The sequence below is a fragment of the Hylobates moloch genome, unplaced genomic scaffold (assembly GCF_009828535.3).
Source record: "Hylobates moloch isolate HMO894 unplaced genomic scaffold, HMol_V3 SCAFFOLD_15, whole genome shotgun sequence".
Taxonomy (NCBI): Eukaryota; Metazoa; Chordata; class Mammalia; order Primates; family Hylobatidae; genus Hylobates; species Hylobates moloch.
In genome coordinates, this window is record NW_026652290.1 from 27,865,815 (window position 1) to 27,893,534 (window position 27,720).

Here is a 27,720-nt window from a genome sequence, read left to right on the forward strand (position 1 = left end):
ATTCCCTGACCCAACCTGTGTGTGAGGCCTAAACAAAGCCTGAGCACTTCAGCTAAGACAACTCACCAAGGTGCCACCTTTAGCCTCACCCCTTTGATAAGCTGGCCAGGTCCCAGTAACTCCACTGTCAGAAACAGACCCCATCCCTTCTAGTGGTGCTGCTGCCTTTTGGACACAGAATCCAGCCCACAGACCCCTGCTTGGTCCCCTTTTTGCCATCCTATGGCAAAGAGGTAAGCATTTGGCTGAGGCAACTTGTTCATTCAGAATAGATTCACAGCTGCTTAAATTTAGTCAACAGGCCGAGTGTGTTGGCTCATGCCTGTAATCTCAGCACTTTGGAAGGCCGAGGCAGGCAGATCACGAGGTCAGAGTTCGAGACCAGCCTAACCAACATAGTGAAACCCCGTCTCTACTAAAAATACAAAAATTAGCAGGGCATGGTGGCGCACACCTGAAATTCCAGCTACTCGGGAGACTGGGACAGGAGAATCGCTTGAACCGGGGAGGCAGAGGTTGCAGTGAGCCGAGATAGCACCACTGCACTCCAGCCTGGGCAACAGGGCAAGACTCCATCTCAAAAAAAAAAAAAAAAAAAAAAAAAAAATTGTCAACAGAGGCATAACTGAATGGTTAAACCAGTTTTCTTTTTCAATTTCTTTTTTTTCCTTTGTGCAGGGCTGAGGCTTCGAAGACCTCAGGGGACTTCTCTCAGTACTCACAGAAAACTCCTACACCCTCGGATGGCACAAAGGACTGTCTTCTTGCTCTTAGTCTGAGTGACTGCCAAGAAGGAAGGCAAAGGTAGAGCAACTGGATCTCTAGCTCTCCACGTAGCTTCTGATCTCAGACCTTACTAAAACGCTTTCTGGGCCCAAGGACAAAGCTCACATGAACAAATGATTTTGAGTCATGAATGAAAAATCTTGCTCTTTCCATAGTAAAGAAGAATTAAGAGATGGACAGGTAAGCATGCACTCTTATTTGGGAAAGACGGTGTTGGTTTGAGATATATCAAGTATAGTAAGAATATATTAAGATAATATTTGGAAAAATTTAGAAACCCTCATTATAGTTCTCTTTGTTCTATAAGAAGGAGCTTCTATTCACCTCAGGGTCAATTGCTTTTCCTAATAGCTTGTTTTGTAAATGAGTTATGAGATTTTTGTTTTCTTTTTGCTTGGGTAGTGGGGAGAATTTCAATGAGGAATCACCCAAGAAATCTGTATTTCATTGATTTGGTCATTTACCTTACTAGCCCCTTCCCTGTGAAACGCTTGCTTTGGCCTGATCATCCTCAGGACTCAGTTCAATGTGATATGTCTTTGTATGAGCCAGGCAGCTAACCCTACACTGCCTTACTTCTCACACTACTTTGCCCACCCAAAAATGGTCTTAAATGGAGGCTATGGGATTCAGTGGCCAGACTGGGACAAAGGCTTTGCTTTAGGTCTCCAGAAAGATTTTCTTCACTGTGGTAAGATGCGAACTGTTCCAAAGAGGGAAGTCTTTGGACACTGGAGGGGACTGAATTGGAGAAGGAAAGGAAGGATGAAATGAATCCCAGGTACACAGACGCCTGCAGGAAGTTGTTCAGCACAATGAATCACCAAATATTTTAGAGCTAAAATTTCAACAAAAATTTGAGACAAATATTTTGTGCTTAGTACTGTGCCAATGGGTGTGAAACATATAAAAGAAATATAAGAGCCCGGACGCAGTGGCTCACACCTGTAATCCCAGCACTTTGGGAGGCTGAGGTGGGTGGATCACCTGAGGTCGGGAGTTGGAGACCAGCCTGGCTAACGTGATGAAACCCTGTCTTTACTAAAAATACAAAATTAGCTGGGCATGGTGGTGCATGCCTGTAATCCCAGCCACTCAGGAAGCTGAGGCAAGAGAATCGCTTGAACCCAGGAGGCGGAGGTTGCAGTGAACTGGGATCACACCATTGCACTCCAGCCTGGGTGACCAAGTGAGACTCTGTCTCCAAAAAAAAAGAAAAAAGAAATATAAGAGAAGGTCCTTATACAGGCCTTTCGCAGAGGAACTTTTGCTGCATAAAAAGGTTACTGGACTTAGAGGTGTGAGACAGCATTGTAGCCCCAGCTAGTAAGGTAGGTTGCCTTGAGTAAGTGAAACTGACCTTGATCAGAGAAGAGGGTGGAGGTGTATTCTGGAGGAAAGCTACATGAATGAAGGGATGGAAGTGAGGAGAGGATCTGCAGCAGGTGTGTTGATTGTATTACAGTGGGAAATAAATGCTTAACCATCATGAGCTCCGTTACCCGGGAGTTTGGTCAGCTGTGGGGTGTTTTGGCCCCCATCCTTGCATCTGGAACATGAAGAAATGAAAGGTGTGTTTAATGAGCATTAATTGGAAAGAAAAAAAAAAGCAGAAGGATTTGAGTAACAGGATGATCTGGGATTCCAGGGCCTTGGCATAATACATTCACATGATTCAAAATCCAAAAAGTACAGAAGGATATACGTATTGCGAAGAAACTGCCTTCCACCCTTGTCCCCCCAGCCACTCAGTTCTTCTGCTGGAGACAAAGCTACTGCTTCTTTGGGTATAACTATGAAAATGGTCTCTGTAGAGACAAGCAAATGTGCTTATGTACTTTTAAAAAATAAAATAGTAAAATAGTGTATAGACTCTGTCCTTTGCTTTTTCACTTAATACATCATGAAGATTGTCCCATATTGCCTGTAAAGCACTTTCTCATTTGTCTTTATGGCTATATAATATCTCACTGAGTGAATGTGGTTTTATTTATGTAATCAGCCCATTAGTGAATATTTAGGTTTTTCCAGCCTTTTGCTATTATAAACAATGTGACAAAGAATCACACTATAAATGTAAACATGTCATTTTGCACATGGATGAATATATCTGTTAGATAAATTACTAGAATGCAGTATCAGGCCCTGCATGTACAAAACGTGTATGATTTTGTTAGGTACTATTAAGCTGTAGAGGTGGTAACAGTTTACTCTCCAGTGTGTTATGCACTGTAGCCAATGTACATGTTATCAGACTTTTTGATCTTTGATAATCTGACTGATGAAACACAGTAGTTTTACATGACTCTTTTTTTTGTTTGTTTGTTTTTGAGATGGAGTCTTGCTCTGTTGCCCAGGCTGGAGTGCAATGATGCGATCTCGGCTCACTGCACCCTCCGCCTCCCGCGTTCAAGTGATTCTCCTGCCTCAGCCTTTCCAGTAGCTGGGATTACAGGTGTGCACCACCACGCCCGGCTACTTTTTTGTATTTTTTAGTAGAAACGGGGTTTCACCATGTTGGCCAGGCTGGTCTTGAACTCCTGACCTCAGGTGATCCACCCACCACAGCCTCCCAAAGTGCTGAGATTACAGGCATGAGCCACCGCGCCCGGTGACGTTTTTTTTTTTGTTCGTTTTTGTTGTTGTTTTTTTAAATGAATGAGGTTGAGCATTTGTTCATATGTTTAAAACCAATTTGTGATTGTGCAGGATGGCTTGTGTCTATAATCCCAGCACTTTGGGATGCCAAGGTGGCTTGAGCCCAGGAATTCGAGACCAGCCTGGGCAACCATATGTAGACCCCATGGCTACATGGGCATGGTGGTGTGCACCTGTGGTCCCAGCTACTTGGAATGCTGAGATGGGAGAATCCCTTGAGCCAAGAAGTGAGTGAGCCATGATCGTGCCACTACGCCTCAGGTGGGGCAACAGAGTGAGAGTCTATCTCAAAAAAAACCAACATGGAGAAACCCCATCTCTACTAAAAATACTCTACTAAAAATTAGCTGGGCGTGGTGGCATGTGCCTGTAATCCCAGCTACTCAGGAGGCTGAGGCAGGAGAATCGCTTGAACCCAGGAGGCGTAGGTTGCGATGAGCCAAGATTGCGCCATTGCACTCCAGCCTGGGCAACAAGAGCAAAACTCCATCTCAAAAAAAACACAAAAAACAAACAAAAAAAAACACCATTTGAGTTACCTTTTGTGTAAACCACCTATCCTTTTTCTAATGTTTCCACTGGGTTGGTCTTTTTTTTTTTTTTTTTTTTTTTTTTTTGAGATGGAGTCTCACTCTGTTGCCCAGGCTGGAGTGCAGTGGCGTAATCTCAGCTCACTGCAACTTCCACCTCCCAGGTTGAAGCCATTCCCGTGCCTCAGCCACCTGAGTAGCTGGGATTACAGGCATGTGCCACTACATCCGGCTAATTTTTGTACTTTTTAGTAGACATTGGGTTTCACCATGTTGGCCAGGCTGGTCTTGAACTCCTGACCTCAAGAGATCCTCCTGCCTTGGTCTCCCAAAGTACTGGGATTACAGGCGTGGGCTACCGCGCCCAGCTGGTTTTTCTTTTTTGCCTTAATGATTTTTTTTTCTCTGAGATTAAACTTTATTAAAGTTACTTTTCCAGAAAATTCAGTAAATATGGTAACATAGGAACAAACTTAGGCTTATAAGCCTTTTAAATTTTTACATAATCTGTAATGATGTTGATCAGGAAATTCTTTCATTGGTAGAATTCTCCATTCTCCAGAATTGTATCACCTGGTAATATTCTGGGCTTCTTTTCAATGGTGCCATATGGTTTTTTTAGATACATGATACTTCGTGGTGCTCCACGTGGTTCAGAGAAACTTCTCTAGTAACCAACTATAGAAATGATGTTGTTTTTTTTTTTAATGGTAGAGACAGGGTCTCCCCATGTTGCCCAGGCTGCTCTCAAACTCCTGGGCTCAAGTAATCCTCCTGCCTCAGCTTCCCAAAGTGCTGAGATTATAGCTGTGAGCCACCACACCTGGTGATTTTTAGGATTTTAAAAGAACACATTGAAAAATTAGCTCTGTATCTGTGAAATGAGTTACAAACAACTGGCCGAGTATTTTGGTCAGTTTTTTGTTGTTAATCTGTAGCAGGGGATAGGTTTGGCTGAGCAGAAAGGCCATAGGAAACTGCTTCACTAAACTTCACTCACCCAGAACCCTCAAACTTTTAAAGAGCCAGGAAATCGGTATAAAATTTTTGAGATGACATTAACTAAGCTTTTTGCAGTTTTTCCTAGGACCAGATTAAACAGAAGTTTTCCTTTACAGTGTTCATTACGGTTGTTATCTCTGGAGTTCATCCTTTTTTTGTGGTACTGGGAAAAGGTGCGACATTTACCTTTGCAGGGACGTGGATGGAGCTGGAGGCCATTATCTTTAGCAAACTAACACAGAACAGAAATCCAAATACCACATATCCTCACTTATAAGTGGGAGCTAAGTGATGAGAACACATGGACACATAGAAGGGAACAACACACACTGGGGCCTATTGGAAAGTAGAGGGTTGGCAGGGCCCGGTGGCTCATGCCTGTAATCCCAGCACTTTGGGAGGCCGAGGCGGGTGGATCACGAGGTCAGGAGATCGAGACCATCCTGGCTAACACGGTGAAACCCCGTCTCTACTAAAAATACAAAAAAAATTAGCCAGGCCTGGTGGCGGGCGCCTGTAGTCCCAGCTACTCGGGAGGCTGAGGCAGGAGAATGGCGTGAACTCGGGAGGTGGAGCTTGCAGTGAGCCGAGATCATGCCACTGCACTCCAGCCTGGGCGACAGAGTGAGACTCCGTCTCAAAAAAAAAACACAAAAAAAAAGATAAGAAAAAGAAAAGAAAGTGGAGGGTGGGAGGAGGGAGAGGATCAGGAAAAATAACTAGTGGGTACTAGGTCAAATACCTGGCTGATGAAATAACCTGTACAACGAACCCCTGTGACCCAAGTTTCCCTATGTAACAAACCTGCACATGTACCCCTGAACTTAAAAGTTTAAAAAAAAAAAGGTATGACATTTAAACTATTATCTTTGGGGGATTAATATGTGCCTGGGAGATTGACCCTTGTCTGTTTTACAGGGCGAAAGAGTGTCTGCTGGGTATTCTCCATCATATGACAAGGACAAGAGTGTTCTGGCTTTCAGAGGAATCCCTGTGTGTATCACCCACAACTTGGTACCTTCTGCAAGGGCTTTTGTTGTGTGTTACTGTGTGGTGCCAGAACTGTGCTAGACCCTGGGGACACAAGGGTGGCATAGACCTTAGCTTCCAGGAGCTCATACTTGAGGGGAGGGTGTATGGAACACAAACATACAAAACAACTTCTATTTAATAAGATAATTGCCATAATGAAGCAGGCTATAAAATGCAGAGGGAATACCAAAGGCACACCACAGTCTGAAATGAGTGTATGAATTTTTGTTTATTTACATTCAAGGTGGACATACACTTGTCCCCAACATCACCCAACTTCCACATCATAGTTGAAATTTTCCAGGTACCTCAATTTAAAATTGACTTCAAGGCCAGGCACAGTGGCTCATGCCTGTAATCCCAGCACTTTGGGAGGCTGAGGCAGGCAGATCACTTGAGATCAGGAGTTCAAGACCAGCCTGGCCAACACAGTGAAACCCCATCTCTACTAAAAATACAAAACTAGCTGGGTGTGGTGATGCACACCTGTAGTCTCAGCTACTCGGGAGGCTGAGGTAGGAGGATCACTTGAGCCCAGGAGGTGGAGGTTGCAGTGAGCCAAGATCAGGCCACTGCACTCCAGCCTGGGCAACAGAGTGAGACTCCATCTCAAAAAATAAATAAATAAAAAGTAAAAGAAAATAAAATTGACTTCAGTCAACCCATCAGGGCACACTAGATCCTTTTGGCCTCCAGTGTTAAGGACATTCAGTACAGAGGATGGGAAGCGTTTGTGTATATGAGAGTATGTGGATTCTATCCTTACACTAAAGGTCAGCTGCCTCTACAGATCTCAGAGTTGAAGAACCATGGCATTCTCCAGGCTCTGACCACAGAAGCTAATGAATGGGAGCCACGTGGTAAGGTTCCCTTCAGGGCCCTTGGAGTCTGGGTGGGACCCAAGTCAGACCTTCCCATGCATCTGCTGTTCATCATTTGAATTTCTCTCACTCCTTGTCTTTCAGAATTTTGTAGATTTATCATTCCTTGGGGAAAAATAGAATCAACACTGAATTAGGAATCAAAAGACCAGAGTTCTGATCTTCCTCTGCTAGTGGTTTACTGTGTGCCTCTGGGCAAGCCATATGATCTCTAATATTAGTACCTCCCTTATCCTCAAAGGGATGTTATGAAAATGAGACACCATATGGGGAAAGCCTTTGAAAAGTTATTCTACTTTATCTGCTTTGCAAGGCGCCTCCCCGTACGATATTTAAAGTTCACTCTACTTGCCAAGTGATTACGGAGAAAGGTACACTCCAGCCTGGCCAACATGGTGAAACCCCATTGTATTAGTCCGTTTTCATGCTGTTGATAAAGACATACCCAAGACTGGGAAGAAAAAGAGGTTTGATGGACTTAATTTCCACATACCTGGATAGGCCTCACAAACATGGTGAAAGGCAAGGAGGAGCAAGTCACATCTCACATGAATGGTGGCAGGCAAAGAGAGAGCTTGTGCAGGGAAACTCCTGTTTTTAAAACCATCAGATCTTGTGAGACTTATTCACTATCATGAGAACAGCACAGCAAAGACTGGCCCCCATGATTCAATTATGTCCCACTAGGTCCCTCCCACAGCACATGGGAATTATGGGACTTACAAGATGAGATTTAGGCGGGGGCACAGAGCCGAACCACATCACCATCTCTACTAAAAATATTTTAAAAATTAGCCAGGTGTTCCCGGGCTGCAGTGCAGTGGCGTGGTCTTGGCTCGCTGCAGCCTCCGCCTCACAGCCGCCTGCCTTGGCCTCTCAGGGTGCTGGGATTGCAGCCTCTGCCCGGCCGCCGCCCCGTCTGGGAGGTGGGGAGCGTCTCTGCCTGGCCGCCCATCATCTGGGTTATGAGGAGCTCCTTTGCCCGGCCGCCCCGTCTGGGAGGTGAGGAGCGCCTCTGCTCAGCCGCCACCCCGTCTAGGAAGTGAGGAACGTCTCTGCCTGGCCGCCCATCGTGTGGGATGTGAGGAGCACCTCTGCCCGGCCGCCCATCATCTGGGAAGTGAGGAGCGCCTCTGCCCGGCCGCCCCGTCTGGGAAGCGAGGAGCGCCTCTGCCCGGCCGCCCCGTCTGGGAAGCGAGGAGCGACTCTGCCCGGCCGCCCCGTCTGGGAAGTGAGGAGCGCCTCTGCCCGGCCGCCCCGTCTGGGAGGTCTACCACAGAGGCCAGAAACAATGTGGGGGCTGGACGTGGTGGCTCACGCCTGTAGTCCCAGTACTCTGGGAGGCCGAGGCGGGTTGATCACTTGAGGCTAGGAGTTCGAGACCAGCCTGGCCAACATGGCGAAACATATGAAAAATACAACTGACAAACCAACCAACCAACCAAGCGACAACAAAACAGGTCTACCCTGGAGTCATACTCTAATGTTTTCTATTTTCCTCCCTTTCTGATCCTTTATCCCACTTTCTTTTTCTTCCTCTTCCTTCTCCTTCTCCTTTGTCAAATAGAGGATTGAGTTATTATCATTGATCCATACAAAGTCCCTCTCTCATTTATTTTCTTTAATTCCCACCCCCCATCTCTATTCCCCATCTTCCCATGTGCAACCTGCCTAATATGTTTGATATGCATCTTTTTGTTTGTATCTACTTTTAGAAAATGTTTATTTTGTGTGCAAAAAAATAAAAAATTAGCCAGGTGTAGTGGTGTGTGCCTGTAATTCCAGCTACTCTGGGAGGCTGAGGCACAAGAATTGCATGAACCCAGGAGGTGGAGGTTGCAGTGAACCGAGATTGTACCACTGCACATCTAGAAATATGAACTTTAAAAAAATACTCTTTTTTTTTTTTTTTTTTTTTTTTTAGAGGCGGGGCCTTGCTCTGTCCCCCAGGCTGGAGTGCAGTGGTGCAATCATAGAACTTGTGGGTTCAAGCAGTGTTCCCACCTCAGCCTCCTGAGTAACTGTGTACCACCAGGCCTAGCTAATTTTTTTTTTAAGAGACAGGTTCGCCGGGCGCAGTGGCTCACGCCTGTAAACCCAGCACTTTGGGAGGCCGAAGCGGGCAAATCACGAGGTCAGGAGTTCAAGACCAGCCTGACCAACATTGTTAAACCCCGTCTCTACTAAAAATACAAAAACTAGCTGGGCATGGTGGTGCACGCCTGTAATCCCAGCTACTCAACAGGCTGAGGCAGAAGAATCGCTTGAACCTGGGAGGCAGAGGTTGCAGTGAGCCAAGATCATGCCACTGTACTCCACCTGGCAGCAAAGCAAGACTCCATCTCAAAAAAAAAAAAAAAAAAGAGACAGGTTCTTGCTGTGTTGCTCAGGCTGATCCTCACCTTAGCCTCCTGAGTATCTGGGAATATAAGTGTGAGCTTCTATGCGTAGCTAAAAAATATTCTAATATAGGAACATCATTTGGACATCTGTGAAGTTTCTTTTAATGGAATTTTATCTTTATGGTGACAAACCCAGCATTAATACATTAATAATTTTTACTTTGAATGCATATATATATATATATATATATATATATATATTTTCTTTCCAGAGACAGGGTCTCACTCTGTTGTCCAGGCTGAAGTGTAGTGATGTGATTATAGCTCACTCCAGCCTTGAACTCCTGGGCTCCAGCTGGGACTACAGGCGTGCACTACCATGCCTAGCTAATTTTAAAAAAAATTTATGTGGAGACGATCTCATTATGTTGCCCAGGCTGGTCTCAAACTCCTGGCTCAAATGATCCTCCCACTTTGGCCTCTCAAAGTGCTGGGATTACAGGCATGTGCCTATATCTCTGGCTAACTTAAAAAAAAAAAAAAGTAAAAAATAAATGTAGGCTGGGCACGGTGGCCCACGCCTGTAATCCCAGCACTTTGGGAGGCTGAGGCGGGCGGATCACGAGGTCAGGAGTTCTTTACAGAAAATACAAAAATTAGCCAGGAGAATCGCTTGAACCCGGGAGACAGAGGTTGCAGTGAACCGAGATCGCACCACTGCATTCCAGCCTGGGCAACAGAGCGAGACTCCTTCTCAAAAAAAAAATAATAATAATAAATAAATAAATAAAAATAAATGTAAAAAAGAATTAATTAATAAGCTGACTCAATTGGCAGTGCTCTTGACTATATGAGTAAGTGGAAGAGAGCTGAAATAAAGGAGACAATTAAAAAAAGGAAAAAAGATAAAGAACCTAATTAATGTGAGCTGTGTTAATTATCCTGAATGTTTGTCCTTTGCCCCCGTGTTCTTGTGTTGGTCAGGGGAAAACAGTATTTATGTCACATGTAGGAGGCATCTCCCTCATTCCAAGAGAAAAGGAGAAGAAGCTCTTAGCAGTTTGGGCATTTGTGTTGAGTTTTTAAGCACCAGCTTGCTATTGCTGGTGGAAACCTTGAACTTTTGTTGACTAACCTGTTTTGACAGCATATTCCCACCCCCTTGCCGCTGTGGTTCCTGCTCCTGGCTCACAGACTTTGATCAAGCTGTTTGTAGGCGAGGGTGTATGGGATTGGGGAGGGACTGGTTAAGTTGCTGGTAGATGGGGCTCTGACAGGTGAAGAATCAATAAATCAATAAAGCTGCATGAAGGTAAGAGGGTGAAGGATCCTGTTCAGCTTCATAATAAGCATTGCGTCCTGCTGTTCTACTCTTCCCCCAATCCCTTTTTTTTTGAAACAGTCTCACTCTTGGCGCCCAGGCTAGAGTGCAATGGCGCAATCTTGGTTCACTGCAACCTCCGCCTCCCGAGTTCAAGTGATTCTCCTGACTCAGCCTCCCAAGTAGCTGGGATTACAGGCACCCGCCACATACCCAGCTAATTTTTTTTTGTATTTTTAGTAGAGACGGGGTTTCACCATGTTGGCCAGGCTGGTCTCAAACTCCTGACCTCAGGTGATCCACCCACCTCAGCGTCCCATAGTGCTGAGATTATAGGCATGAGCCACTGCACCCGGCCTACTCTTCCCTTTTTGTTCAGCCACTTTGTCCCTCCTTTTTAGCTCCTATGCTGAAGGTAAGTTTTATATTCTTGATCCTCCAAGGTTGAATATTCTCTTAAAGCTGTCTTAGAAACTCCAAGACTCAGTGTCTGCTACTCCGGACTGGAGCAGGTGAGATGGAATTTCCTAGAGGTCCAGATATTTAGGACCCTGGACCCATCTCACCCGCTGCCTCTGTCCATTGCCCTGCTGGACCTGAGCCCACACCTATGTTGATAATAATAGCTTACCTTTGGCCCCATGCTCTCCTAGGAAGTAGAAGAATTACCCCATCCTCACAACAGCCCCATGAGGGGTTACAGATGATAAGTAACTTGCCTGAAGACATACAGCTAGTAAGAGGCAGAGATGAAGCATTCACATGTAGTTTGGCTCTCAAGTGTGCTTTCAGTACTATCCTCTACTGCTTCCCAGCCGCTTTCTCTTCCTTATTATCCATTAGTGTCTGGTAGCATTTCATTTAATCTGCAGGTATATTCTCCCAACAGTTTATTGTCATGTGATGTTCTCAGCCAAGATTGTGAGGCAGAGAGGAGCTGTCCCAACCTACTATACCACTGAGGCTGGAGAGATCATATTTTTGGTATTAAACTGGAGTCTCTCCATCCTTCACATTGTTGATGTCCTCTGTAGCAAACTGGAAAAGTCAGTGACAGAAGATGCCGCTAGCAGTTTGAGCCAGAGAATGACAGCTCTGGTTTGGAGAAAAGGGCTGGGTGGTGGCTCTAGAAAGCCCATCCTTCTGCTCTTCTTTTTTTCTCACCCTTATATTGTGCTTTCATTCATTCATTCATTCATCAAACGTTTGTTGAGCACCTATTATGTGTCAAGCTCTGTGCTAGGCTCTGGAAAACCTGCCCTCACGTAGCTCACTGTGGAGTAGGAGAAACAATGACTACACTATGATAAGCACGGGTTGTCAGGATCTCACAGAGCAGTGGCCCCTCATCCAGACCGATGACGTCAAAGAAGGCATCCAGGCGAGGATGGTGTCAGAGCTAACTGAAGAATGAGAAGGAACTGCACCAGCAGGGGTTGGAACTGAAGGTGGCAGTGCCTGGAGTCTTGATTCCAGCAGAGGGAGAGCAGTCTACGAAAAGGCACCGAGGGTGGGAGAGGGCAGAGCACATGGAGGAACTTCAGGTAGTTCTGGATGGCCCTGGGAAAAGGCTAGAGAGGTAAGAAGAATCTACAAATGTTCCTCGAGTTACATGAACTTCCATCCCAATAAATCCATTGGAAACAAAAAATAAAAGTCGAAAGTGCATTTAAGCCTGGTCCGAGTAGAATGATTTTTACAACGAATTGATCACAACGAGTTACAGATGTCTTTGTTCCTTCTCCACTCCCACTGCTTCACCTGACTAGGCTTTAAAAAAACAAAAAATTTAAAACAGAAAGAGAAGAAAAATGCATTTAATACCCTGATAAATCCATCAAAAAGTCAAACAATTGTTAAGTGGAACTGTCATGAGTTAGGGAACCATCTGTAGATTGTGAAGTTATGTGGATACTGTGCTGTAGAGTATGGGTTTTATCTTGAGGACTGTGGAGAATCCCTGGAGGGTTTTGAGCAGTGATGTCAGATCTTACTTTTCTTTTCTTTTTTTTTTTTTTTGAGACAGAGTCTCGCTCTGTTGCCCAGGCTGGAGTGCAGTGACATGACCTCTGCTCACTGCAACTCCACCTCCCGGGTTCAGGCATTCTCCTGCCTCCGCCTCCAGAGTAGCTGGGATTACAGGCGCCTGCCACCACGCCCGGCTAATTTTTTGTATTTTTAGTAGAGACAGGGTTTCACTGTGTTAGCCAGGATGGTCTCGATCTCCTGACCTCGTGATCTGCCTGCCTCAGCCTCCCAAAGTGCTGGGATTACAGGCATGAGCCACTGCACCCAGCCAATCTTACTTTTCAAAAGCTCACTCTAGCAAACCTGTGAGGAGAGGATCAGAGGGTGTTAAGATCCAAGGCAGCCGAATGTGGTAGTGCGTGCCTATAGTCCCAGGTACTCAGGAGGCTGAGGCAGGAGGATTGCTTGAGTCCAGGAATTCTGGGCTGTAGTGTGCTATGCCGATCACGTGGCCCCACTATAAGTTCAGCATCAATATGGGGACCACCCGGGAGTCGGGGACCACCAGGTGGCCTAAAGAAGGGAAAATTGGCCCAGGTCAGAAATGGAGCAGTTCAAAAATCCTGTGCTGATCAATAGTGGGATCATGCCTGTGAATAGCCACTGCACTCCAGCCTGGGCAACACAGTGAGACCCCATCTCTTAAAAAAAAATAGGCCCAAGGCAGGCAGACAAGGCTGGGGTCTGCAGTAGAGGCCCAGACATACCTAGATCTCAGAGGGTCTCCTTTTCTCCCACTATTGCAGTTGTGAGTACAGAGGTGGTGAAAGCCCAAGAAGAATGGGAAGCTGTGGACACCATCCAGCCAGAGACAGGTAACTAGGAATGCTGCTTCTCCCCATAGCCCCTCTGCCAGCAAAGGCACCATCCGCACATGTGGCAAATGTTTCTGTGAGTCTGGGACTAGGAGATAGAAATTCTGACAGAATTTTAACTCTGTAACATAGATTACAATATCTTTTTCAAATCCTAAGATGATGACATCCTACCTCTGGAGGAAACCAGAGTGAAGGCCATGGAGAAAGGGCTGCCATCCCTGTCCATCTTCCACCCAGCCATGAGAGAAGACAGGGTTGACCTTGGTTAGGGCAGCTTCTACAAAGTGGCGAGGTTGGGCAGGAGGATGGAGACAGGGCCCTTGTGTAAGGCTGCTCAGGTTGTTTACTGCACAAGGAAGCCCCTGGGGATGGGAGCTGAAGGAATCTGCTGGAAGGCTCTGAAGGCTGAGTAAAAATTGCCTCCTGTTTCTTTCTAAGAGGTTTGGATGAAGCGATAGAACTAGGACCTATATCTAGCCTGAGCCTCTCTTCAGCTCCTGGGGCCCAGTGAATAGTATCAGCCATCACCTATATTGCTAACTGATCAGTTAATTCCCTATTGGCTATAACAGAGGTGTATGGTTGGAGGTTCCTATACAGGGTGTAAGAAGGGAAAAGTGGAAATTAGGAAAGGCCCTTAAACAAACTGGTTGCATGCTCTTCTGCGGGTACCCACCCCAGGCAGTGGCTTGCCCCCTCACAGATGAGAGAATTTAGGGATTGTTTTGCGAGGCAGATCCGCCCCATACTCACCGCAGAGGTTGGCCTAGCAAGACTGAATAGCCTAGTCCAAAAAGAGAGTCATCTCCGCCGATAATGCCAGCAGCCTCTTGAAACAAGATTGGTTGTAGCTGTAGGTGTCTGATGTTCAACTGGAAGCCAGTGCTTGGCTTGGAGGCGACAAGTAGGAGGGCCTCAGTAAATGTTTGTTGACAGAATGACTCCTATAAATCCTGCCATGTCTTCCCTTTTGCCACAGGGAGCCAGGCTAGCTCAGAGCAGCCTGGGCAGCTAATCTCCTTCAGTGAGGCCCTGCAGCACTTCCAGACTGTGGACCTTTCCTCCTTCAAGGTATGATGGTAGCAGGGTTTGGAGTCTCAAGCAAAGTGCCTTTTCCCTAGGAGCCAAGCTTCTATCCCACCAGGATAGGGCACTGGGCAAGCAAATCTCCCCTAAGATCTTGGTGCCCCAGGATCATGGGTGGCCTAGGACCCATGCTTCATTTGGGGCCTTGGTAGCTTTTGTGGGACTATGCCCTTACAGCTCCTGTGGCCCTGTCATTCAGGGGCCTGTATAGCTGTTTCTCTACTCTTCCCTTTTAGGGATGAGGACATCTAGAATCAAGTACTAGGTAGATCCTTGCAGAGGCAAGGCAAACTGTTCAGGGAGCTGAGTGATTCATGGCCAGTAGAGGAAAACCTTCCATTCCCTCGGGGAACCAGAAGCTATTTAGGAACTTAAGAAAGATATAAGTTGGAAAAAGAAGGAATATTTGGGGGAATAAACGCTAGGGGTGGGTTGGGTGCTGGGCATAGTGGCTCACGCCTGTAATACCAGCACTTTCGGAGGAGGCTGAGGTGAGGGGTCACTTGAGCCCAGGAGTTCAAGGCTGCAGTAAGCTATGATCACACCTGGGCAACAGAGTGAGACCCTGTCTCTGTAAAAAATAAAAAAAGCTGGGGAGCTTTCTGGGCCGTATTGAGTAACAATACGTTTAGAGAAATGTGATTTCAGGTCTTCTACCTAAAACCTGGCTCAGGGGAGAGAGGCTAAAAAGATAGGAACCAAGTTGTTTTATAGGACCCAGAGAGCCAAAAGCTACCGAAATCAGAATATTCTAAGGCTTGCAGTAGTGACCCTGAGCCATGAGAAGCCAACATGACCTCACTTGGAAAGTGCTGATTGTGACCAAAAGATTCCAGCTACCCCTCAGAGTCATCTAACTCCAGTGAGTCCCCACCTCCTGGGAAACCTGTCCTGGCATTTGTCTGACTGCCTGGGGGAGCTGGGCATGTGTAACCCCCGTGGGAGTCAGTGGAATACCTAGTTCTGGAAAAGCCCAGAGGACTAAATGCAAATAATGGCTGATAATACCTACACTTGGGGATGTCTCTTTCACCTTGCAAAAAATCTGGGAGCTGGAAGAGCCTGGCTCTAGAGACTCAACAGGTGCCTCGCAGCTTCTGCCTCCTTCCCCTGGCCCAAAGACCAGCCAGATAGCTGGGGGAATTACTTTCTGCAAGCACTGCCTCTGGTCTGAGCCTGATGGGAAGTTGATTAAGGGAGATGAACCAGCATTCTGCCCATTGCCTGCAACTTCTTCCCCAGAAAAGAATCCAACCAACTATTCGAAGGACTGGGCTCGCTGCCCTCCGACACTACCTCTTTGGGCCTCCAAAGCTCCACCAGGGCCTTCGGGAAGAAAGGGACTTGGTCCTGACCATTGCTCAGTGTGAGTGCAATGCGAGCCCACAGGGCAGTTGCTGCATCTGTGGTCGGGCAAGACCGCGTGTGCTGACTCTGTTGCTGAGGCTAAGCCAGGAATATTGCATGTACCATGGTTGGCGGGTGAGAGTGGGAGCTGAGAACTGGGTGTCTCACTGTCCAGATCTCACATTCTCTGAGAAGCACCCAGTTCTCCCATGAGGGGCAATCTGGCAGACAGTGTGGGTGTGTTTTGGGGCAGGTGGCCTGGATAGCCAAGACCCAGTGCATGGCCGAGTCCTCCAGACCATCTATAAGAAGCTGACCGGCTCCAAGTTTGACTGTGCCCTTCATGGAGACCGCTGGGAGGACCTGGGCTTTCAGGGTAAGAGGGAGGAGTAGCTCATCTTCTTTTTCATGCCTCTGATTCCAGGACTAGAGTGAGAGGCCAGGTCGTTCTCTTCCAGCGCTATGAGGAGGAAGATCTCGGGGGAGTATTCCGGGAGGAGGATGCAGCAAATGCAAAAGCCCTGAGGGGGTGCCTGCTAGCTCTGCTTAAAAAATAGCAAGAGTAGGTCGGGCGTGGTGGCTCACGCCTGTAATCCCAGCACTTTGGGAGGCTGAAGAGGGTGGATCACTTGAGGTCCCGAGTTCGAGGCCAGCCTGGCCGACATGGTGAAATCCCATCTCTACTAAAAATACAAAAATTAGGGTGGGGTATGGTGGCTCATGCCTGTAATCTCAGCACTTTGGGAGGCTGAGGTAGGTGGATCACGAGGTTAAGAGTTTAAGACCAGGCTGGCCAACATGGTGTAACCCCGTCTCTACTAAAAACAGAAAATTTAGCCAGGCCTGGTGGTATGCACCTGTAATCCCAGCTACTCGGGAGGCTGAGGCAGGAGAATTGCTTGAACCTGGGAGGTGGAGGTTGCAGTGAGCCGAGATTGTGCCACGGCACTCTAGCCTTGGCGACAGAGCAAGACTCTGTCTTGGAAAAAAAATAAAACATAAAAATTAGCCAGGCGTAGTGGCACGTGCCTGTAATCTCAGCTACTCAGGAGGCTGAGGCAGGAAAATCACTTGAACCTGGAGGCAGAGGTTGCGGTGAACAGAGATTGCACCACTGCACTCCAGCCTAGGTGACAAAGAGAGACTCTGTCTCAGAAAAGAAAAATAGCCAGAGTGTGGCTGAGGTAGAGATGAAAGTGACAGGAGAAAAGATCACTTGGTGGTCTTTTAGGCTGTTGTAAACATTTACTGTAAGTGAGATGGAAAACACTGGAGTGATGTGACAGAATCTGGCATTTTTGGGTTTTTTCCTCTCTAAAAAATATTTATGAAAATTTTATCATATATTATTTTACTTTCTGGGTGAAACAGAATCATTTCACCAGTTTTTGGGTTGTACTATTTTTTTTCAAAACCATATCAAATTGGCCGGGCATGGTGGCTCACACCTATAATCCCAGCACTTTGGGAGGCTGAGGCAGGTGGATCACTTGAGGTCAGGAGTTCAAGACCACCCTGGCCAACATGGTGAAACCCCAATTCTACTAAAAATAAAAAAATTAGCCAGGTGTGGTGGCACGTGCCTGTAGTCCCAGCTATTCAGGAGGCTAAGGCAGGAGAATCGCTTGAAACCAGGAGGAAGAGGTTGCAGTGAGCCAGGATCGCGCCACTACACTCCAGCCTGGGTGACAGAGCGAGACTCTATCTCAAAAAAAAAAAAAAAAAGATAGACAAAACCATATCAAATTATATTTGTATAGAATAGGAAAATATCTTAATTTTGAAAGGAAACTTTAAGGCTGGGCGCGGTGGCTCACTCCTGTAATCCCAGCACATTGGGAGGCCGAGGCAGGCAGATGACTTGAGGTGAAGAGTTTGAGACCAGCCTGGCCAACATGGCGAAACCCCATCTCTACTAAAAATACATAAATTAGCCGGGCATGGGGGTGTGCACCTGTAATCCCAGCTACTCAGGAGGCTAAGGCAGGAGAATCGCTTGAACCCAGGAGGCGGAGGATGAACCCAAGATCGCACCACTGCACTCCAGCCTGAGTGACAGAACAAGACTGTCTCAAAAATTTTTAAAAAAAAGATAAAAGGAAACTTTATGTACCCCTAATTAACTGGTGGTCTGTTGGTATGGCAACATAGTTAAGTCCCTGTTCCCTCTCTTATCTATCATGTAATTGTCTTAAATGTATCCTCTCTGTATATTCAGAATCGCACCAGCAATGTTAAGATTTTTGTTTCAATCATAAAACATAATTTTTTTGAGGAGGGGTTCTCATGAAGAACCAGAAAACCTGCTAGACAAATTATAGAAGAGCTGTGACACTGCAATAAACGTAATTTCTAAATCTCTGGAGAAAAAGGAAAATCTGGGCCAGGCACGGTGGCTCACACCTGTAATCCCAGCACTTTGGGAGGCCGAGGTGGGAGGATCACGAGGTCAGGAGTTCAAGACCAGCCTGGCCAAAATAGTGAAACCCCGTCTCTACTAAAAATACAAAAATTAGCCAGGCATGCTGGTGCGTGCCTGTAGTCCCAGCTACGTGGGAGGCTGAGGCAGGAGAATCGCTTGAACCCAGAAGGTGGAGGTTGCAGTGAGCCGAGATTGCACCATTGCATTCCAGCCTGGCAACAAAAGCAAAACTCCACCTCAAAAAAAAAAAAGAGATTAGAGCTAATGTTATGTGTTCTTACCACAATAAAATGTTTTTTTTTAAAAAACATGTTTAAGGAAGAATAGTTTAATACCATAAAATAAGAGAGCTGGTTTAGGTGTCAGAAGCTAGATTCAAGTTCAAGCTGCAGTGTTAGTAGCTGTGACTTAAGGCAAGTCACTTAACCTCTCAGGGCCTCAGTGTATACTACTTTATGAAATGAGGGGGTTGGCCTAAGATCCCTTCCAGCTTTACTTTATAATACCTTGAACTATAGGTAATTCCAATGTTTTAAAGTAATACAGGCCGGGCGTGGTGGCTCGCACCTGTAATCCCAGCAGTTTAGGAGGCCGAGGTGGGCAGATCACGTGAGGTCAGGAGTTTGAGACCAACCCGGCCAACACGGTGAAACTCCATCTCTACTGAAAATACAAAAAAAATTAACTGGGCGTGGTGGCACATGCCTGTAACCCCAGCTACTTGGGAGGCTGAGGTAGAATTGCTTGAACTCGGGAGGCTGAGGTTGCAGTGAGCCAAGATGGTGCCATTGCACTCTAGCCTGGGCAATAAGGGCAAAACTCCATCTCAAAATAAATAAATAAATAAATAACTTATGTAAAAAATAAAGTAAAACAGGCCGGGCACAGTGGCTCACACCTGTAATCCCAACACTTTGGGAGGCCAAGGTGGGTGAATCGCTTAAGGTCAGAAGTTCAAGACCAGCCTGGCCAATTTGGTGAAACCCTCTCTACTAAAAATACAAAATATTACCTGAGTGTGGTGGCAGGTGGCTGTAATCCCAGTTAGTCGGGAGGCTGAGGCAGGAGAATAGCTTGAACCCAGGAGGGCGGAGGTTGCAGTGAGCTGACATCGTGCCACTGCACTCCAGCCAGGGCAGCAGAGCGAGACTCTGTTTCAAAAATAAATAAATAAATAAATAAATAAAGTTTAACTTGACTGGCAGCCCTCATGAATCTTGAAAACAAAGAGTTTTTCAGGAGAGAATTTATGAGATCAGAATACCAGCTGGGGGATATAGCCCTGCCAGCAGCCAGTCTCGTTCTCTCCTAAGGAGAAAGTTAATGTTTTAGGTACCCATGGGACAACCTGCTAAAGGAGAATTGTCCAAAATTGCAAATGCTAGGGGGACTCCCAGACTCCTATCCATCCCAGTGGTATGGAAGTGCTTCGACCACGCTGTCCTAAGGAGTAGCGCTACAGCACAGTCGCACTGAGAGAGGCACCGTGCATTGGGTTCCTTGCTGGCAGGCGAGGAAGCACTTTATAATGATGCTTACCGGCTGGGCATGGTGGCTCATGCTGTAATCCCAGCACTTTGGGAGGCCAAGGCGGGCGGATCACTTGAGGTCAGGAGTTCGAGACCAGCCTGGGCAACATGACGAAACCCCGTCTCTACTAAAAGTACAAAAATTTAGCTGGGTTGCTGGCGCACGCCTGTAATCCCAGCTACTCCGGAGGCTGAGGCATGAGAATCCCTTGAACCTGGGAGGTGGAAGTTGCAGTGAGCCAAGTTCACACCACTGCACTCCAGCCTGGGCGACAGAGTGGGACTCCATCTCAAAAACACACACACACATACACACAAATAATGCTTACTTACAGACAACAATTCTTATAGTTTTCCAAGCAGTTTCCATCACTCCATTCCATCAACATGCCCATCCTGTGAGAGAGGGAGGGCCGAGATGAGCCTTGTCAATCTCCCCTTCCAGCAGAGGAATGTGCAGGTAAGAGAGTCACAATGTTTCTGAACAAAGCCATAGCTCATAAGTGGTGAAGCTGGGCCTGGAGCCCCTGTTTCCTGATAGCTGGCCTGGCGGTGGGCTCTGTACAGCATTGATTCCCAGCCAGCAGCACACCCTGAAGAGTCACATAGCAGTGAGAGTGCAGACGCTTAGACTCTCCCCATCAGAACCACTCAATTGGAATCTTCAGGGTTGGGGCCAGGTCAGCAGCAGCCGCAGAAGATACTCTGGTCTTCCTGCTTCAGCAGACAAAGGTTTCTAAGCCCAAACATGAGGCATGAGGATAAATGAAATTGTAAATGGAAGCACAAAAATGTCCAGGTCTGAGTTCCTCTGCTGTGTTTTAGTCAGTTTCAGTGCAGTATTTTAGCTCTAAACAATGCTTTTTAGGTCTGAGGGAACTGCTGAAGGAAAGGAGACATTTAGATCTGAAATCTAATTTTTTTTACCATTTTTTAATAAGTAGGCTTTTTTTTTTTTTTTTTTTTTTTTTTGAGATGGAGTCTTGCTCTGTCGCCAGGCTACTAGAATGCATGGCACGATATCAGCTCACTGCAACCTCTGCCTCCCGAGTTCAAGCGATTCTTCTGCCTGAGCCTCCCAAGTAGCTGGAATTACAAGTGCCCACCACTACACCTAGCTAATTTTTGTGTTTTTAGGAGAGACAGGGTTTCACCATGTTGGTCAGGCTAGTCTTGATCTCCTGACCTCAAGTGATGTGCCCACCTCAGCTTCCCAAAATGCTGGGATTACAGGCGTGAGCCACCATGCCTGGCCAGTAAGTGGGCTTTTTAAGAATGTTCCCCGGGCTGGGCATGGTGGCTCACGCCTGTAATCCCAGCACTTTGGGAGGCCAAGACAGGCAGATCACTTGAGGTTGGGAATTTGAGACCATCCTGATCAACACATCAACATGGAAAAACCTTGTCTCTACTAAAAATACAAAATTAGCCAGGCATGGTGGCGCGTGCCTGTAATCCCAGCTACTCGGGAGGCTGAGGCAGGAGAATCTCTTGAACCTGTGAGGCGGAGGTTGCGGTGAGCTGAGATCGTGCCACTGCACTCCAGCCTGAGCAACAAGAGCGAAACTCTGTCTCAAAACTAGAATGTTCCTGAGAATGGATGAACACTAAGTTCAGGTCCTCTGTTAATAATGTTGTTACCATACTGTTTTTCTCATATTTATTTTTAGATTGAAAGAAATCAAGGGAAGGGATGATATTATGCAAGTATATATGATCATTAAATAGGCAATATCTGAAGGTACAGAAGTATACATGAAGGTCAGCACTAATGCTGTACTCAGCTACCCATGTTGAGGCAAGTATAATAATGATGAACATTTGTAGGCTGGGCGTGGTGGCTCACGCTTGTAATCCCAGCACTTTGGGAGGCCGAGGCGGGCGAATCACGAGGTCAGGAGATCGAGACCACGGTGAAACCCCGTTTCTACTAAAAATACAAAAAAAAAATTAGCCGGGCGTGGTGGCGGGCGCCTGTAGTTCCCAGCTACTTGGGAGGCTGAGGCAGGAGAATGGCGTGAACCCGGGAGGCGGAGCTTGCAGTGAGCCGAGATTGCGCCACTGCACTCCAGCCTGGGCGACAGAGCGAGACTCCGTCTCCAAAAATAATAATAATAATAATAATAATAATAATAATAATAAACATTTGTTAATACCTACTTGGGCTAGGTATTGTGCCTAGTATTTTGCACATGATGATCTTAAGTAATGCTCACAGCAACTCTGTGAGGTGAGTAGTGGGATAAAATGTTAAGTGTTGACAAAATCTGTCTCATAAGGCCAGGCACAGTGGCTTATGCCTGTAATCCCAGCACTTTGGGGGGCTGAGGCGGGCAGATCAGTTGAGGTCAGGAGTTCAAGACCAGCCTGACCAACATGGTGAAACCCTGTCTCTACTCAAAATACAAAAATTAGCCAGGTGTGGTGGCACGTGCCTATAGTCCCAGCTATTCGGGAGGCTGAGGCAGAATCCCTTGAACCCAGGAGACAGAGGTTGCAGTGAACCAAGATCACACCACTGCACTGCACTCCAGCCTGGGCGACAGAGCAAGACTCCATCTCAAAAAAAAAAAAAATCTGTCTCATGGAGTTGTTGTAATGATTAGTGACTTGACTTTGCCTAGTGTGGCACTAGCGCTGGATTCCCAAGACCACCTGCAGGTTCAATGATTCCTGAGAGACTCAAGGGACTCTACATATAGTTACACTTGACAGTTCTGATTTAGTACAACGGAAGCAAAATCAGCAAAGGGAAGAATTACATGGGACAAATTCCGCAGGAAACCAGGTGCTGATGTCCAAGAGGCCTCTCCTAATGGAATCACACAGAACGCACTTCATTCTTCCACTGCCAAATTGTGCAATACGTGTAAAATGTCACCAATCGGGAAGCTCATTAGAGGTACCCAGTACTCAAGGTTTTTACCATGACATGCTGGTCATGTAGGCACCCTCTGCCTAGCACATACCAAAATTCTGGAATCACAGAGGGAAAGCTGGTGTTCTGCATAAAGTATCTTTTTTGTGTTTGTTTTTTTGAAAAAAAAAAAAAAAATTTTGTAGAGACAGGATCTCACCATGTTGCCCAGGCTGGTCTTGAACTCCTAGACTCAAGTGATCCATCCGCCTGTAATCCCAAAGTGCTAGATTGTGAGCCCCGGGCCAAGCCAGCAAAAACTATCTTGTTTGCGTGAGCAGTTGAGGAACAATGTTAGGGAATGATGGGAACCATCTTAAAATCCAAGTTCTCAGCTGTCAGCCATGGCCTGATCTAAGCATTTTCTAAGGCTTAGGTTCTAAGGAGTCTCAGGCCTGCTGTGTTAACTTTTTTCTGCACAGCACTCAAAGTTTATGTCCTTTTTGATTTTGAGAGATGGGAAGACTGAGTTTCACAGAGGTTAGGTGACCTTCTCAAGGACACACAGCTACCAGGTAGCCAGGCCAAGATCTGGAATTCAGGTGTCATGGAAGACCCTGAGAAAAATCTCTGTGGAGCCAGAAGACCTTCTGCAGTTCAGCACTGTCCAGAACTTTCTGCAGTGACAGAAGTGGTCTAGATATTGGAAATGCACCATCCAGTACAGCAGCCACTAAGCACACGTGACTACTGAGCACTGGAAATGTGGCTAGTACCACTAAGGAGCTGAATTTCTATTTGTTTTTAATGTTTAATTTATTTAAATAGCTACATGCAGCTGGTCACCACCATACTGGGCAGTACAGTTCTGTACTATAATGTAATGGATTTTTCTTCAGTTGGGAAGCAGGTGGGATAGATAGACCTTGGTTCTTGTTCTGTACTAAGGAATGCACTGGTCTATGTGTTCCTCTCACTGGGTGTCCTTGTGTATGTGCAACAGGGGAAAATAACATGTCATGTCTGCAAGTTCCCTGAAAAAAAGGCCCTTTCCATTCAGCGATTTTGCAAGCTTGGTTTCACTGTTATTAAAGAAAGGAGCTTGCCTGACTAAACATAGAGCATTAAAGCTGTCCCTGTAGGGGATTCTGAGGCCTGTCCTGGTGAAGCTCCCCTGCCAGACTCAGGCTGCCTCCTCTCGGGGTCTGACCCACACAGCCGGTTCTCAGGCCTCTGTGTTATCGTGAGATGGGGTGTGCCCACAAGTCAGGATGACCTTCTACCCACATGCATCTTCTCTATCTGCCTGAGGATGAGGTGCTCATGAGCAGCCAGACAACCAGAAGCCCAAAGAAGGGGAGAGGAGACTTTAAGAACCTGTAGGGCTAGTTAAAGCACTGAGCATCTCACTTCTGTCTTCATCCTGATGCCAGGAGGTGATGTGGGCCCAGGGGTTGGGTCTGCTGCAGGCCAAGGAGAGCTGATGGAAGAGGCTGGAGAGCTAGCACGGGGGTTGTGCACACCAGCTCTGGAGCAAATAACTTAGTTGGTATCCTGGTTCCCATGCCTTAGGAAAGTTACTTAAGGTCACTGAGCCTTAGTTCCTCATCTGTAAGACGGGAAGAAGATTATTGGGGAAATTAAGTGGAGGCAGTAATAATATCAGCTGTTGCCTCTGGGGCTGTGCTTGCCTGCGAGCCACACCAGGCTGCAGATGACAGGAAACACAGTGAGAGCTGGAGTTGCTGCTGACTGGGTGCCCCCTCCATTCCAGCAATTCCCTTTCTGTTTGATGTCTGTGAACATCACCCACATCGCCATCCAGGCCTTGAGAGAGGAGTGTCTCTCCAGGTGAGTCCCCAAACACCAGCTGGTTAGAGTGACCCAGCAAAGCCTGGTTCGTCCCCATTCTGGCTTCATTTTCCCCAGCCCTACTCCACCTGCTGGCTCTTGGAGGGCCTAGACAAAGTCCCCATGCACCAGTCTCCCCAGGACAGCTCTCCTCCCACCCCTGGTCTCAGATATCAGGCTCCTAGGGAATGGTGGGGGCATCCTGGGTTTGGGCTGGCTCCCCTGGGGAAATGGGGAGGGAAGGCGGGAGGGAACCTAGGTCTCAGCCTTCATCCACTGCCGAGCAGGTCACCCTGCCTTTTTCCTGCAGAGGGTGTAATCGGCAGCAGAAGGTCATCCCCGTGGTGAACAGCTTCTATGCCGCCACATTCCTCCACCTCGCACATGTCTGGAGGACACAGCGGAAGACCATCTCAGACACGAGCTTTGTCCTCAAAGGTGTGCTCTTTCTTCTGAGGAGGCCTAGGCTCCTGAATGCACAGTGTCCCAGGTCCAGAGAGCCCAAGGTGGTTGCTAGACTGGTTTTAGCTGCAGTTCTTCCCCATCCACACTTTCTCAAATTCCAGCTTACCAAAATCTCCATCACCCACCCCCTGGAGTCTGCTAGTTCTCCTTTCTCTGCCCTGACTGTCGCCCTTTTCTGGCCTTATACTTATGACAAGCATATGTTTTGATCAAAATTGGGAGCCAGGGTCCAACAGTTGGACTATTCAAAGTTGCAATTGTGTGGACGAGGTAGAGCGTGTGGTCCTTGTGGCGGTACCTGGCTCCCCAGCCTACCTCTCTGGTGATCTCTCCATCTGAGGCTCCTTCACCTTTCTCTCCATGGGATAGGGGTTGGGGGTGCTCCCTAGAGCTGCTAGACTTGAGGCCCTGACTATTGTGTCACCCAGAGCCCCCTCAAGCCTTCTGCTCCCCAATTCTCTCTGTTGCAGAGTTGGAAGTATTGGCCAAGAAGAGCCCACGGCGGCTGCTCAAGACCCTGGAGCTGTACTTGGCCAGGGTATCAAAGGGACAGGCCTCCTTGTTGGGAGCACAGAAGTGCTATGGGCCAGAAGCCCCACCCTTCAAGGATCTCACCTTCACAGGCGAGAGTGACCTGCAGTCTCACTCATCTGAAGGCATATGGCTGATCTGACCTCTGAGATGAAGGGAGGCTCAAAGGCTGAGCTGCAGGGGCTTTCAGAGGGTCAGTGGAAACCATGTCAGGAGCCTGGCCAGGCCGCACCCCTTGCTGTCTCAGCAGACAGGATATAGGAAGCTCCTGGGCTTAGCTGTGGAAAGCCAAGTACCCTCACCAGCATGGGACATGAGGGGCAGCTAGACTTCACCCACTTCCCGCAGACCTGCTTCCAGAGCAAGGAGAATTCTGCCTTAATCTGTTGGGCTCCAGTCTCCGGGTTGAATTCCAGTGTATCCCACTGGGAGTGAATGGACCATGAGGTGGGATGGCCCCATCTGGATGTTCTGCAGATCCCCACATGGGAGGAGATTCCCAAGTAGAGGCAGCCAGAATTCTGACTCCCTGGCAGCAGCGGGGCTTTCAGGCACCGGTGTCTGTGTTGTTAGAACTCAAAGGAAGAGGGCAGGGGCAGCAGCTGACGGGGCAGCATGACCCAAGCAAGGGGCCTGAGGCCTAAGTGGGGGTGGGGCACGGAGGTACCTCACCAGGTGGGTGTCAGGCCCCCTCTGGAGTTTCTGGCCATTCACTTACCCACTCTCTTCTCCCCCTGACCCCCGCTCCATTGTTTATGATGGAAAAATGGACATTTGGCTAGGTGTCTCTCACAGCTGCTCCATCCTAGCCCCCACAAGCTGGGGCTTCCTCCTGTAGATGCTGTGCACGCCCCATGATGGGTTTCTGGCCTAAATGAGGGAAGGAGGAAATTCGTACCAGCAGTTTTCAAATAAAAGAATTGTTCTAATTAAGCGTCTCAGGTGTTTTTTTCCAAGACAAGTCTTGCACCATCCTGTGGTCCTGTTGTTCTGGGACCTGGTTAGAGCCAGGCGCACCTAAGGGTGAAGGCATAGATGGGTTCCAGCCTGGTCATGGGCTCCAGGAGACAAAGTTTGCCTGTGCTGCAGCCAAACCCTGCTGGGTTCATAGGATGTCCATCCTCTGCTATACTTACAAGCCCAGAGACTCCTTGCAAGCTCTAGCCAGTGGACGAGGTAGCCCAGCTCTTGTTAAGATTGACTGGTATAAGGCATCCGCACAGCGTTTTTCCTGCATTTGCTTCTGGCGAAGGCCAGCACTGTTGGTTCCTTCCCAAAAGAGCCTCCAGGCTGGGCGCGGTGGCTCACGCCTGTAATCCCAGCACTTTGGGAGGCAGAAGCAGGTGGATCACAAGGTCAGGAGATCAAAACCATCCTGGCTAACACGGTGAAACCCCGTCTCTACTGAAAATGAAAAAAATTAGCCGGGAGTGGTGGCGGATGCCTGTAGTCCCAGCTATTCAGGAGGCTGAGGCAGGAGAATGGTGTGAATCCGGGAGGCAGAGTTTGCAGTGAGCCGAGACTGTGCCACTGCACTCCAGCCTGGGCAGCAGAGCCAGACTCTGTCTCAAAAAAAGAAAAAAAAAAAGAGCCTCCAGGCCAGGGTACCTGAGCTGGAGAGTGGGGGGCAGGTGAGAGCCCCACTATGCTGCCTTCTGTCTTCTGGACTCCCTCTAGTGGAATACTACGGAAGACCACTATCTAGCCCTGCAGGCCTCTTTAAGTCTGACCCACTGCTGCAGGGGGAACCGTCACAGAGGTGGGGAAGAGAGGTGGCCACCCAGGCGTGGAGGGGAACTCCTGACTGCTGTCAGCAGGATGCCTCAAGGGTGGGGCTGGTAACAAACCCCATAGTTTGCCTTGTGTTATCTGCCTGACCTGAACTAACCCCTTCATTCACAATACTTCCTCCAGTCTGGTCCTCAGCTAACCTGCAGAGATGGCAGGGAGATTGCTGGGCAGGGCATGGCAGGAGTTGGAATGCGGGGGAGAAAAGCTGCAGCTCGGCCTCTATTTTGGAGTATCAGGTTGGGTGGTTCTTCCCTCTGCAGGGTCCTTTCTGCCCACCTTCCACCTGTTTAGTGCCCCCCAGATGACAGAGTACTCATAGCTTCAGACCCTGGAACATTAGCCATAATGTAGTCTGGCAATTTTAAATTTACAGTTCTGTTAATGAACTGGTTGTAAGGGGTACCTGAACCCTCTGAAAGCAGATGCAAAAATCTTTTTTTTTT

The 27,720-nt window shown here is 47.5% G+C and overlaps 1 protein-coding gene and 1 non-coding gene across 3 annotated transcripts in view; one reads left to right on the forward strand and one right to left on the reverse strand.

Annotated features, from left to right (window-relative positions):
• Nucleotides 1-26,381, forward strand: part of ELMOD3 (ELMO domain containing 3) — a 27,835-nt gene extending 1,454 nt beyond the window's left edge. Inside the window, exons 2-9 of one of the 2 annotated variants that reach the window (XM_058428572.1) lie at nt 679-966; nt 5,895-5,990; nt 6,799-6,868; nt 13,327-13,395; nt 14,378-14,469; nt 24,414-24,490; nt 24,801-24,928; nt 25,426-26,381. In XM_058428572.1, coding sequence (XP_058284555.1) covers nt 913-966; nt 5,895-5,990; nt 6,799-6,868; nt 13,327-13,395; nt 14,378-14,469; nt 24,414-24,490; nt 24,801-24,928; nt 25,426-25,628 — 789 coding nt within the window. In that variant the 5' untranslated portion in view covers nt 679-912 and the 3' untranslated portion in view covers nt 25,629-26,381. Of the gene's footprint in view, nt 1-678; nt 967-5,894; nt 5,991-6,798; nt 6,869-8,331; nt 8,350-13,326; nt 13,396-14,377; nt 14,470-24,413; nt 24,491-24,800 lie in introns of both variants that reach the window. The other variant, XM_058428573.1, reaches the window with a different exon arrangement.
• On the reverse strand, nt 18,108-18,168 carry LOC116484358 (U7 small nuclear RNA). Its single transcript, XR_004252532.1, has one exon. It is a non-coding gene; the product is annotated as a U7 small nuclear RNA (small nuclear RNA).
• Nucleotides 26,382-27,720: the final 1,339 nt, after the last annotated feature.